The sequence below is a fragment of the Peromyscus californicus genome, unplaced genomic scaffold, assembly GCF_007827085.1.
Source record: "Peromyscus californicus insignis strain IS unplaced genomic scaffold, ASM782708v3 Scaffold_2__1_contigs__length_46816999, whole genome shotgun sequence".
In the NCBI taxonomy this organism is placed as follows: Eukaryota; Metazoa; Chordata; class Mammalia; order Rodentia; family Cricetidae; genus Peromyscus; species Peromyscus californicus.
In genome coordinates, this window is record NW_026294540.1 from 20,083,090 (window position 1) to 20,096,599 (window position 13,510).

A 13,510-nucleotide genomic window follows, 5' to 3' on the forward strand; every position below is an offset into this window, starting at 1 on the left:
GATTGAGCCAATCAGAGGGCACCAGCGGAGCCGCAGCCCAATGGAGGCGCCCCGTAGGCACGCTGGAGGCGGGCCAGGTGCGTAAGACTTTTCGAGAAGACCCGCATAGAGCACGTTGTTCTCGGCCTCTCCCTGAGCTGGGGCAGCCATGGCGGCGGTGAAGACCCTAAATCCCAAAGCCGAGGTGGCCCGGGCGCAGGCAGCGCTGGCGGTGAACATCAGCGCGGCACGGGGCCTGCAGGATGTTCTGAGGACCAACTTGGGGCCTAAGGGCACCATGAAGATGTAAGGCCGGGAGGGCGGGAGAACGGGCCTGGCGGGCCGGTGGCCGCGAAGCCGAGCCGCCGCCTGCAGGCCTTCGCTCTGGCGTTTTCTACAATGTCTGTGCGGCCTCCCATCCAGACAGCCCAGTTCGCGCCTTTGGGGATTGCCAGTCGCACCCACTTCCTTTGGAGGAAGAGGGTGGCGTGTGCACCCTTCCTCTACCCAGCCCCGTGGCCCCGAGCTTACTAGCATGTAGAAACAAGGCCCACATTTCATGGGGTTTAGTTTCGTGACCGTACCGTTGGCGAATTAATGAAGTTGGCTGGGACGTAGTGCTTTATTTTACTTTGCTCTTACTCACCCCTGTGCGCCCCCCCCCCTCGTATTGTACCTGCTTACCCCAAAAGGAACTGCTTGCACGTCGTAGTCTGCTGTCTCCTTTGTAGGACTTGTTATGTATTTATTTGGGGGTCTGATTGATCTGCTCTGACTGGCCTCAAACTCCCAGAGATTCACTTGTCTCAAAAAATGAAATAAAATAAAAAGGGAAAAAGAGATACACATCACCTCCCCTTGGCGGCTTTATGGAATTCTTAGTTGGGTTTCCATTGAAAAAAGTCATATTTTGCTCATTGGTTTTTTTTTTTGCCCTTTTGACAGGCTTGTTTCTGGTGCTGGAGACATCAAGCTTACTAAAGATGGCAATGTGCTGCTTCACGAAATGGTAAGAGGTTCCCATGGTAGTTTTAAAAAAAATTCTTAACCTTCTTTAGTGTTACCTTGTTCATTCTCGAGGTGGCTCATATCTTTCAAACAGAAATGTAGAAAATGGTATACTGGGTGAAGAACTTTAGAGTCTGACACATGTATTTAGATCCCCACTTTTTGGGGGTGAGGGGGCTACTTTTTTAGTCTGGACTAAAAGATTGTTTAAAAAAAGGCCTGGTGGCAGTGGTGCATGATTTAATCCCAGCACCCAGACAGGAGGATCTCTTGAGTTCAAGGACACCCTGGTCTACAGAGCAATTTCCAGGACAGCTAGGGCTACACAGAGAAACCCTGTCTCAAAAACAGGGCAACTGAGAAAGAAAAAACAAAATAAATCCTCATCTTTCCACCACAGGAGAAATGAAAATTTCCTTACTTTGATTTTTTTGTTTGTTTGTTTAAAACAGGATCTCAATGTAGCCCTGACTGGCCTCAAACTCACAGATAACCTGCTTCTGCCTCCTGAATACTGGGGCTAAAGCTGTACGCCTTCACACCTGGATAGTTATATTTTACTATAGTTACTATTTTTGTCCCAAGGGTCAAGTGAAATTGGTCCAAGCACCTATTTGTTCACCAGAACTTTCAGGTCCAGCAGTTCAAATCCCAGAAAAGAAAATGACTTGAAAATTCAAGCAAAATGTAGCTCAGCCAGACAGTTTAAATAGATGGCTTTAAAAGGAGCCTGTCTTATATTTTACCTTAGGTAGTGTTGTAAGTCATTTAAATAGTTCTTTTTCTACTTTCAGCAAATTCAACACCCAACAGCCTCTCTAATAGCAAAAGTCGCTACAGCCCAGGATGACATCACTGGCGACGGCACCACGTCCAATGTCCTTATCATCGGGGAGCTGCTGAAGCAGGCCGACCTCTACATTTCTGAGGTACACATGATTCTTGTTTCTGTGGTATGTTGTTTGGTGGGATCTTGGTGAAAATTGATGGAATACTACCTGCGAGCACACCATGGAACGTAAGGTCAGGCTGCTTAAGTCTGGGAGCCTGAATGTGTCTTTATCTCTGTCCAACATGAGTGAAGAACAAGTCAGCTGTATATTGTTGTAGAATATTATTTTAAGGCGTGTTACTTTTGTTTATGTTGCATTTGTTTAACTCTGTGATGCTGTGTTACTGTGCCTGTCTAAAACACCTGATGGTCTAATAAAGAACTGAACGGCCAATAGCAAGGCAGGAAGGAGAAAGGATAGGCAGGGTTGGCAGGCAGAGAAAACATATAGAAGGAGAAATCTGGGAGGAGAAAAAAAAAGAAGTAGCCAGAGGAGGAGGAGGGTGCAAGGGGCCAGCCACCCAGTTACTCAGCAAGCCATGGTAAGAAATAATGAAGGATATACAGAGATAGAGAAAGGTAAAGGCCCAGAGGCAGAAGCTAGACGGAATAATTTAAAGTAAAGTAAAGCTGGCTAGCAACAAGCTAGGGCCGGACATTTGTAATTAAGAATAAGCCTCGGTGTGTGGTTTAATTTGGGAGTTGGGTTACAAGCCCCCCAAAAGAGCAAAAATAACCAACAACAATATATAAATAATTATATATTTATATTTAATGGGCTAGCCTCAAACTCACAGAGCTCTTGCTACTTTTGCCCCACATCTGGCCTAGATTCTGATTTTTTTTTTTAATAATATTTCAAAATAATGTGACTTAGTTGAAATTACCTGCAGACAAGCCAGGCTTTTACTGGCAGCAGGACTTTAGGAGCCAGTTTTGGGTTTGGTATTCTGGTTTGCACAGTGAACACCCAAGTGTGCTATTTCTGTGGTTCCCTTGGCCTTGACTCTGTGCTAGAGTAAAGTCTGTTCTTTTCCTCTGCATTGAAAGGAGTACTGTGTCCTTTTAAATGTATTCAGAAAAGCAGCACACCATGTTGCCTTAGGTATGAGTGACCCAGTGTCCCTTCAGATGTTGCTGAACTTAGTGGATTGTCGTGTATCTAATGGAAGATTCCAGTGTTGGCAGTGGGTTTGTAACTGTTTGGATTCCAGGGTCTTCACCCCAGGATAATAACTGAAGGTTTTGAAGCTGCGAAGGAAAAGGCACTCCAGTTTTTGGAACAAGTCAAAGTAAGCAGAGAGATGGACAGAGAAACCCTGATCGATGTGGCCAGAACATCTCTGCGAACTAAAGTTCATGCTGAGCTTGCAGATGTCTTAACCGAGGTGTGTGAGTAACGTGGCTGTACATGCAGTGCAGTGCACAGAGATCTCCAGAAATGTCTGTTCTTGGTGGTGCACATAGGGTCTTCACGACAATGCTGGGCAGAGTAAGGGGTTCAGGGTTTCCCTCAGCAGTAGTCAACTAATCTGTCTTCAAAGTGGGAAGATTGAATTGTTACCAGGCCAGGTTTGGGAAGAATAATTGAAACTTGGACAGAAGGATTATTAAGTAGAAACTGAGTTTCTAGGAATAGGTGGTCCTCCCCCACCCCCTGCATTTATGGGACTGGTGGTTTGGTGTGTGTCCTGGTCTGATCAGCAATTCTCTCTAACACTTGGTTTTGGGGACTTTCAAAGTTGTCTGTTAGTTCTCAGTAAACTGTTAGAAGATGCGGTTGTGCTTGTTTGGGGATAGAGTGAGTTTGAAATCTATTCTCTCTAATCTTAACCCCAGTCCTTACTATGCCCAGTGAGTTACCTGTGTTTGCAATACAATAATTCTTCAGAAAATTGCAAGTTGAGGTTTTAGGGACATAAAATGCTTCAACCTTTACACTTGTCTAAAGACCAGCTAAAGTGTGTCATCCTCTACAAATTGAATTTATTTAATTGTTATCTCATAGGCTGTAGTGGACTCCATTTTGGCCATTAAGAAAAAAGATGAACCCATTGACCTCTTCATGGTTGAGATCATGGAGATGAAACATAAATCTGAAACTGATACAAGGTAGGTGACAGAATGCTTTGAACTGCTTTCTACCGCCAAGCTGTTCCCCAGCCCTGAGACAATTTCATATTGGATAAGTTACTGGGTATGATATTTATTTGAAGTAGCATGCACTGTTGAAATGAGGGAGTGCTGCTCTGTGTGTGTGGTCAGTGTGATTCTGAAGTGTGAGTATCAATGAGCATTTACTGACAGGCTTGAGTACAGTGCACAATGGGAAGACTGCTGGTAATTCAACTGTTCAAAGATTCTAGCTTGAAAATGTTTCTTTACGAGAAACATTTCCGAAGGTAGAAGGGTGTTTGGGTTTGTGTGGCTTGTCTTGTGTCCTAGAGCATTGTTTTTTCACATCTCGCCTTAAGTTTAACTACAAAGTTTGCAGACTGTTGTAGAAATTTGTGGACTTGTATGAAAATTATCACTGTAGCAGTTAATTGTTCTTATTTTGTTAGTGTGTGTCGCTCTCCTGTCTGCTATCTGTAAATAGGAGTGGTATAAATTTTCCTGTTTTATAGCTTAATCAGAGGGCTTGTTTTGGATCATGGAGCACGGCATCCTGATATGAAGAAAAGGGTAGAAAATGCCTACATCCTCACATGCAACGTGTCCTTAGAATATGAGAAAACGTGAGTTTGTAGAATAACCCTTGAGGGTAGGGGTCCTGGCATTTCCCCACTGTAGGGACAGGAAGGCAAACGTGGGCACTCGGGTTCTATGCAGCCCAGTGGTGGAGCCCTGGGCTGGGATGTGTCCAGCCTAATGCAGTTTCCTTGGTCCCATTAGAACTGAGGAAAATGGAAATCTCCCCTTGTCTGTGACCTTTTTTTCCTTTTAGAGAAGTGAATTCTGGGTTTTTCTACAAGAGTGCGGAAGAGAGAGAAAAACTAGTGAAGGCTGAAAGAAAATTCATTGAAGACAGAGTTAAAAAGATAGTAGAGCTGAAAAAGAAAGTCTGTGGTGATTCCGATAAAGGATTTGTCGTTATTAATCAAAAGGTGAGAATTTGACATTTGAATTTGTTTGTTTGTTTGTTTTTAAGGTGAGAGCTGTTGAAACTGTTTTGTTTTTATTCAGGGGATTGACCCCTTTTCCTTAGACGCCCTTGCAAAAGAAGGCATCGTGGCTCTGCGCAGGGCCAAGAGGAGAAACATGGAGAGGTAAGGGGAGCCAGCCTCACACTTCGCAAGGGACTTAGAGTATTCCTTTTGCACTTCTACGTGTTTTTGCATTTATTAGCATGTATCAATTGAACAAGATCATTAATTTCATTATGATACAAGCAAATGATGTGTTTTGATTGTTTTCACACACATTCCCCCATTACTGTAGTTCCCTTCCATCCCTATTACTGGTTGCTCCTCTTTCCAAATACTCTAGTTTTGTTTGCCTTCAAAAAAAATTTGGGGGACTAGATAACATTTTTTTGCTTACTTGCTTTTTTTGGGGAAGGGGGGCATGAGTTCCAGGCCAGCCTGGTCTACAAAGCAAGTTCCGGCACAGCCAGGACTATTACACACAGAAACCCTGTCTTGAAAAAAACAAAACACGTTGATCATGTGATTCTGAAAATGGCCTTCCTAAAGATTGTCTTCTTGAACATAACCGACATGGCTTACTATATTTTCAAATAATGTGCTTCACTGTTACAGGCTGACACTTGCTTGTGGTGGGGTAGCTCTGAATTCCTTTGACGACCTGAATCCTGACTGTTTGGGCTATGCAGGTCTGGTCTATGAGTATACGCTGGTAAGTGTTTTCTTCCTGAAGACAATAGTATTTTGTTTATCAGTGGTTGGATAGAAAATTTCAAACTCACAATCAGATTTTTCTCAATGATTTTTTGTTTGTTTGTTTGTTTATTGAGACTAGAATTTCTTTGTAACAGCCCTTGCTGTCTTTGTAGACCAGGCTGGCCTCAAACTCATACAGATCCACCTGCCTCTGCCTTCCGAGTGCTGGGATTAAAGGCATGCGCCACCCCTACCCAGCTTTTGTATAGGGCTCTTTCACTGAGTTTATTCCAGGTTGCTTGTGTAAGGGTTATTTACTGGACCTGGGCAACTTGACAGTGGTTACACCCTTTTTTTAAAGTGACTTCCTCATATATCATGGTAGTTTATGTGTAATATGAGTTGACTTTAAAATTTTAATTTTGGATCTGTGAATATTCCCCCTCCCCCTTCAAATTTTCTTTAATGGGATGGTGATTGTTTCTTATTACACTATTTACTCTTCCATACACCCTTATACTCTGCGTGATACTCTGTTTTTACTTTTTATATGTGTTAGGGATTTTGCTGTTTTAAGACAAGGTTTTACTGTGTATCCTGGGGTGTCCTGGAAGTCACAGAGACCTGTCTGCTTCTGCCTTTGAAGTGCTGAGATTAATGGTATGCAGCACCATGCCCAGGGATAAGCTGCTCTGACAATGATTTCTTTTCTCGCAGGGTGAAGAGAAGTTCACCTTCATTGAGAAATGTAACAATCCCCGTTCTGTCACGTTACTGATTAAAGGACCAAATAAGCACACACTGACTCAAATCAAGGATGCAATAAGAGATGGCCTGAGGGCTGTCAAAAATGCCATCGATGATGGTAAGAACCACACTGGATTCTTGGTGTGTTCTTGTTGCTAGTCTAAAAGGCATGGCTGAATACTGTGTTCTTTAGTCAGTAATTTACACAGCCAGACACCATGCAAAAGTAAAGTCTTCCTTTACAATGATTGGTATGCTGTTTTTTATGGTATATCATTATGAAAAGTGAGTACAAAAGTGATTAAAACTGGTGGCTCTTGAGCTACCACTTACTAAGTTATTGTTAGTTGGACCATTTTCCCGTTAGTTGTGGTTGCTTACGTTGTGGCTCCAGAGGTAGGTCTGGGCTGGGGTGCTGCCTGTTGGTACTGCACCTACCTAGCATATTTGAGACCCACATTTCCACCTCTAGCACTACAAAAGCAGATAAACTGCATATAACTAGTCAGTCACAGCGTGAATTCGCAAGAAGTTAGAGGCTTCCTGTGCATGTTTCCCTTACGTGCAGTGCACCTTCATTTTGTGTTTCCTGTTTCTGTCTCTCTAACTTAGCATTTCTCCTTCCCTTGTCCACCAGGCTGTGTTGTCCCGGGCGCTGGGGCAGTAGAAGTGGCGATGGCAGAGGCTCTGATTAAATACAAGCCCAGCGTGAAGGGCAGGGCGCAGCTTGGAGTACAGGCATTTGCAGACGCCTTGCTCATTATCCCCAAGGTTTGGAGGTTTACTGACATCTTAGTTTTCTTTGCTGACGGCCTTTGGGCTACAGTCTATTATAAATGTTAGTTTCCTAAACTGTGTCAAGCTAGGCAGAGTGACTCCTGCCTTGAATCCTAGCACTTGTGAGGCCAAGGCAGGCAGATCTTGGCCAACTGATTTACATGCCATTCCAGGCAAGCCAGCCCTGTTTGTAGCAAGATAGTCTTCCTCACCTCTGGGTGGGGAGAGTTTAGAAGAACGCCACCCTACCACATCCTGAGATAGGCAAGCTATAAATCTCTGCAGCTTCACAGAGGAGAATGGAGAACAGAAAGGGTGGAGGTCGGTCACAAAGTGAGGACTAGTGGCCACATAGCAGGGAGGGAGGCTAAGTGAACAGATACCAGCTGCATGGCACCAGCCCAGTGAGCCTTGCCTGTTTGGGTTATTCAAGGATAAGCTTGCTTTTTTTGTTTGTTTGAGTAAAACTGATGGACATGTGAGTCCCTATCAGTGCTCAGTAAGGTGAGGGTTTATGAGCAGTGCTTTGTTTTGATGGGTTTGAAGTCTATTAGAGAGTTGGTTAACAACACCTGCCTGTTCTCTGGGAGAGAACATGAATAATGTTCTAGCTCATTCAGTGCATGCCGACCACCACCCCATTTACTTACTTGGTGGGGGGCAAGAAGGGGGTGTGCTATATAGCACATATATGGAGATCAAAAGACTGCTTTCAGGGAATTTCTTTTTTATTAGAAATGCTGTTGGTTTATTGTAGGCTTAACATTCACTTCTCATTTGTTCACTAGGTTCTTGCTCAGAACTCTGGTTTTGACCTTCAGGAAACACTAGTTAAAGTTCAAGCTGAGCATTCAGAATCAGGTCAACTTGTAGGTGTGGACTTGAACACAGGTGAGAATGGACCTTATTTGTGGGGTAGAACTAGATGGAGTGAAGCTGGGGAAAGTGGAAATAAATGACTGAAGGGTCTTGGTGTGCTGCTCTGGTTTGGTACCCGTGCTGTCCTTATGAGTTGATGTGACCGGTACCGGACTAACTAGATGGCAGATGCAGACATAGAGTGGGTGTTGTAATTGGTGGAGTAAGGCTAGTGGGATGGTTGTACCCGGCTTTTAGCCCTGTAACACAGATGTACACATCCAAAGCAGAAGGCCTGTTGTCCATACCATCGCTAACTTAGAAGAGACTGAGAATGAGGAGAGTCAAAGCCATTCATGTAATGTAGGTCAGCAGGAACGCACCCAGAACAGAGGGTTGTCCAAACCTTTGCTAAGCAATGAATACTTCATGACTAAATCACTGCTAAAAGAGATCAGCCACACATCAGGGCCAGTTTGGGGAGGAGCAGTGATCGGAGGACTCAGTGGTTACTAGTGGATGAGGAGTCCGTGATAAGCAGTACCTTTGGTTTATATTTGAAAGATCCTGACGTTAACATGATGCAGTCTGTAACCCTGGAACTGAGGCAGCGGGAATGAAGCCTGGAAGCTGTCTTTGGCTGCATAGCAAAACCTTGTCTAAAAAAATGTCTAAATTGTTCCTAGTTTTGAATTGGCGGGGTTTGTTCATAAAATAGACTGGTTTCTTGAAAAATGCATTTGATGAAGGCTGGAGAAAGAGCTGGCTCAGTGATTAAGTGCACTGACTCCTCTATCAGAGGACCTGGGTTCAATTCCCAGCACCCACGTGGCAGCTCACACCTGTCTGTAACTCTTAATTCCAAGGGATCTGGCACTCTCGAACAGATACAAATGAAAGCAAAACACCAATGCATATAAAATAAAAATCATTTTTTAAAAATTTAAAAAGCAAAGGGCATCTGATACTACATGATTTCAAGGTGTGGTCCTTTGCAGGTGAGCCAATGGTGGCAGCAGAGATGGGAGTGTGGGATAACTACTGTGTGAAGAAGCAGCTGCTGCACTCCTGGTGAGTCTGGAACTTGAGCTAGCTCTTGCGTCATTGTTGAGTTGGACAAGTTGAACATGTCTGAGCTGTCTTTTTCCCTTTCAGTACTGTGATTGCCACCAACATTCTCCTGGTTGATGAGATCATGAGAGCTGGAATGTCTTCTCTGAAAGGTTGAAGAAGTCTACCTTGTAACTGAATCTGTAATACTACAGAATGATGTGGAGGAAATGGTCAGTTTTGTCCAAGATTCTAGCGATTTGGAAAAGAATTTTCCCGTTTGAAGAAAATGAACAGGACATTTGGCACCTATTCAAGTTACAATACTGTAAAAAAAATTTTTTTTTTGCATTGAGTGTATGCATACGCTCATAAAGTGGACCCTTTTTAACAAGATGTTTTTGAGACAATGACACAAAATTACATATTAAGATAAGCGTGTTGTCTACCTTGTTCTTAAATGTTCTTTGAAAAATTGTAATGGTTTTCTCCTAAACAAGGCATGGTGGTGCATGCCTGTAAGCCTAGCACACTTCGGAGGAAGTTCTGCTCCAACTCAGGCTACAGGAGACCCCCCAGCTCAGAAGAATCATTTTCTTTTCCTTATTGGATGTATTTTAAATTAGCCAACTAACCCCGTTAAACGTGTAAGATTCTTGCCAGTGTGAAACACATCTGGGTAATTTTATGGTTTTCATGGTGTCTAATAAATACATTCAAAGGTACTGGATTCGTTCACGCTTGAAATAACTGCTAAATCATTGCTTCCCGGAGAAAAGCTAATTTGAGGTTTTCAACATGGAGGCTGGGGGCAAGGAGGATCACAGTTCTGAAGCCTCCCACCAGCATGAGAACACAGGCAGAAACAGTCCGCAAGTATAATAGCCAAAAAAAAGATGGCTGAAGAATAGGACTTGGGTGAAATATATCATTTAGGCTATTTCCAAACCTTTAAACTATGCTTTTGCTTCATGCCTGTCACGAGCTTTGTCATATTTTTCTCTACTGAAATACTCTTGGTTTACATGTATTGTTTTGTTTGTTTTGGTTTTTCGAGACAAGGTTTCTCTGTGTAGTTTTGGTTCCTGTCCTGGATCCGATCGCTGTAGACCAGGCCTGGCCTCGAACTCACAGAGATCTGCCTGCCTCTGCCTCCCCAGTGCTGGAATTAAAGACGTAGCAACACCACTGCCCAGCCCCATGTATTTTCCTATGTGTTTGATATACATGCAATCTTCCCAAGTGGAGTGTTGGGCAGGGCTTGCTCTCAATATTCTACAGTGAGTGAAAATAAAAGGTTGAAACCTGTGGTCACGTGTTACACGGTGTGACTGAATAAAGGGTGGCATCTGAATGGATAGACAGCTATTTAGAAGTGCTTAACAGTTCCTGCAGAAAGATCAGTTCCCAGCAGCCACAACTGGGCTGCCTCCTAACCAGCTGCAGCGTCACCACTGTGGGTACACACGTACTCCTTAACATCATATACACAAAAAAATTTCAGAATAGATGAATCCAGTCCGAGTGTGAACAAGACAGGGTGTCAGCCAGTTTCGAGTTCATTCATGGGCGGTCCCTACCCGCGAGCTCCCAAGGAGCCGCCACCTGGATCGCCCAACAGCCTCCCATTGGTCAAAAAAATCAGGGTGCTTAGCATCAAGCAAGTGCGCAGGCGCGAGGAAGGCAGCCAGGCCACCGGCTCGGAGCAGACGCATGCGTGTTGCGTCCTGGCTCTTCAGCATGGGTTTCCTCGCTCCCTCTCTTGACTCTGCTGTGGCTCCTGTCGCAGTCCCAGGCTTCAGCTAGGTCAGTGTGCTGCTCTGTGCCTGTTTCCCACCCATCCCTGAGCACCCGAAAAGGGACTGCACCCAGCCTTTCAGATGCTGCCCCCTGCTCGGAGGGTTTTTTGCGGGCTTGCGGGCTGCTTGCTGGGGCTGGCCACTGTGAAACTGCACTCGGGTTTTTAAAGGCAGGGTCTCGTCTTGTATGCAGACCTGCCTGGGCCGCCGAGTGCAGCATGCTGGTTTTCCTGTTCTCCGTATCCCCACTTTCCCATCTTCAGCTGGTGCACTCATGTGTGAAACAAAGCTTTGATTTGTAGAAAGTCAGCTTTGAAAGCTCAAGATCACGAAGTCATACACAAAACTCCGATGTCACCCCTTATAACTAGGAGTACTCTGTTTAAATGCACCATTTTTTTTCTTTTTAAAGATTTATGTATTTTATTTTATATATATAGTGTTCTGCCTGCATGCCAGAAGAGGGCACCAGATCAAAATTATAGATGGTTTTGAGCCACCATGTATATAGTTTGCTGGGAATTGAACTCAGAACTTGTGGAAGGAAGAGCATTCAGTGCCCTTAAACTCTGAGGCATCTCTCCAGCCCCCCATCCCCCATATGTCTTTTTTTTTTTTTTTTTTTTTTTTTTTTTGGTTTTTTGAGACAGGGTTTCTCTGTGTAGCTTTGTGCCTTTCCTGGAACTCACTTGGTAGCCCAGGCTGGCCTCAAACTCACAGAGATCCACCTGCCTCTGCCTCCGCCTGCCTCTGCCTCCCGAGTGCTGGGATTAAAGGCGTGCGCCACCCACCGCCCCGGCTTCCCATATGTCTTTTAAAAAAAAAAATTTTTTTTTTTTCTTTTGAGACTGATCTCACTCTGTGTCCCTGGCTGACCTGGGACTCACTGTGTAGAACAGGCTGGCCTCTATCTGTCTTCAACTCCAAGTGCTGGGATTAGAGGTGTACACCACCACAAATGGACTTTAACAAAAGTGGGGGGAGTCCTTTTGTTTTTTCCTTTATGTGTATGTGTGCCGTGTGTGTGCAGATGCTGGCAAAGGATAGAAAACTTAGCCTGGCCCCTAAAGATATTTTTTAAAATTTTAGTTTGTCTATATTGTAATGTTTGATATTTAATTCCTCTTTAATTTGAGATTTCCCTACTTCCTCATTTCCCCTCTTGGAATTATGCTTGAAATGGATAGAATTGTGTCAGAATCCGAAGAGAGCTAAATACAGTACCCTGAAAGGCTGGGTGTGGTCACTCACCCCCAGCTCTTGAAAGGCAAAGAAAGGTAAGCAGAGCTCTCTGAGTTCCAAGCCAGCCTAGTCTACACAGTGAGTTTCAGGCCAGCCCAGGGTGAGAGGGAGTTGGGGATGACCTTGTCACCAAAAACTAAAATAAGAAAAAAAATCTAATTTAAAGTGACGGGTTGAGGTGTAACTCAGGTTGAACACCACCTAGCATGTGTGAGACCCTGGTTTCAATCCCATGTGGCACACACACACACACACACACACACACACACACACAGTTCTTAAACTGGGACACGGTGGCATATGCCTGTAGTATTAGCATTTGTGAGGCTAAGGAGGGAGAGTCCCTTGAGTGAAGGAGCTGGAGAACAATTTTTGGTTTTTGGTTTTTTTATTTTTTATCAGAAAAATCCCTAACATACATAGGCACACAAATTGTGGGGCTGGTTCAGGTGCTCAGCATGAAACCTGGGGTCCCATCCCCCAACATCTTATAAACGGGCAAAGTGGTACACACCTGTTACCCTAACACTCAGAAGTTGAGGCAGGGGAGTAAGGAGTTCATCGTCATCCTCAGATACGTAGTTCTAGGCTAGCCTGGGTTACATGAGACCCTGTCTCAGAAAGAAGAAAAAAAGTAAGTGTTTGCTGGGTGGTGGTGGGTGGTGGTGGTGCACACCTTTAATCCCAGCACTCGGGAGCGCAAAGGCAGGTGGATCTCTGTGAGTTTTGAGGCCAGCCTGGTCTACAAAGCGAGATCCAGGACAGACAGAGCTATGTAGTGAGAGACCTTGTCTTCAAAAGGAGTTGGTGGGGGAGGAGGGGGGGGGATAGAGTGAAAATGTAAATATATTTGAGGTTACAGTTCTTAAATTTACCTAGCTGAGGCAAGAGAGTTATGTAAATAATAAAGTATGGTCTGGAGACATGACTCAGCAGTTAAGAGCACTTGTTTTTCTTGTAGAGGACCCAGACTTGGTTGCCAACACCCACATGGCACCTTGGAACTAATCAGTTCCAGAGGACCCAGCGCCCTCTTCTCACCTCTGTAGTACCAGGAACACACACAATACACTTACAAACATTGCAGATAAACACTAATAAAAATAAAAATACTTTTAAAAGAGCTGAATTGTATTGGTACACCACCTTTAGTCTAAGCACTCAGGAAGCAGGAGCAAGTGGAAGTCCGTGAGTTCGAGGTTAGCCCAGTCTACATAGTGAGTTCCAGGTGAACCAGACCTGCATAGTGAGGCCCTTTCTCCACAACAACAATAAAATTTTGAAAGAGAATAATGAGGTAAGTGAAATTTCATTTACATATATTTGCATGGCATTACTCCTACCTGTCCTGTTCTGCAGGAAGTACCCAGGCTCCC

At 44.2% G+C, this 13,510-nt stretch overlaps 1 protein-coding gene and 2 non-coding genes across 4 annotated transcripts; all 3 read left to right on the forward strand.

Annotated features, from left to right (window-relative positions):
- Positions 1–85: 85 nt before the first annotated feature.
- Positions 86–9,807, forward strand: Cct6a (chaperonin containing TCP1 subunit 6A). 2 transcript variants are annotated; one of them, XM_052755542.1, is made up of 14 exons: positions 86–285; positions 925–988; positions 1,782–1,916; positions 3,034–3,207; positions 3,828–3,931; positions 4,447–4,557; positions 4,767–4,926; positions 5,006–5,088; positions 5,581–5,677; positions 6,379–6,526; positions 7,046–7,179; positions 7,974–8,076; positions 9,042–9,114; positions 9,199–9,807. In XM_052755542.1, the coding sequence occupies exons 1-14, from the start codon at positions 149–151 to the stop codon at positions 9,269–9,271; spliced, it is 1,596 nt and encodes a 531-aa protein (XP_052611502.1). In that variant the 5' UTR covers positions 86–148; the 3' UTR covers positions 9,272–9,807. The 2 variants fall into 2 exon arrangements, with proteins under 2 accessions (XP_052611502.1, XP_052611503.1); XM_052755543.1 differs by having other exon boundaries at positions 281–380; positions 9,199–9,806.
- Positions 2,775–2,913, forward strand: LOC128121152 (small nucleolar RNA SNORA22). Its single transcript, XR_008222095.1, has one exon. It is a non-coding gene; the product is annotated as a small nucleolar RNA SNORA22 (small nucleolar RNA).
- Positions 6,576–6,705, forward strand: LOC128121150 (small nucleolar RNA SNORA15). The gene has a single exon (XR_008222093.1). It is a non-coding gene; the product is annotated as a small nucleolar RNA SNORA15 (small nucleolar RNA).
- Positions 9,808–13,510: the final 3,703 nt, after the last annotated feature.

Excerpts from the sequence above, each read along its gene's own strand:
- Cct6a (XM_052755542.1), top strand. The coding sequence starts at position 149 with ATGGCGGCGGTGAAGACCCTAAATCCCAAAGCCGAGGTGGCCCGGGCG. Across the intron at positions 3,208-3,827 it reads TTGCAGATGTCTTAACCGAG|GCTGTAGTGGACTCCATTTT; the intron begins GTGTGTGAGTAA and ends GTTATCTCATAG. Across the intron at positions 6,527-7,045 it reads CAAAAATGCCATCGATGATG|GCTGTGTTGTCCCGGGCGCT; the intron begins GTAAGAACCACA and ends CTTGTCCACCAG.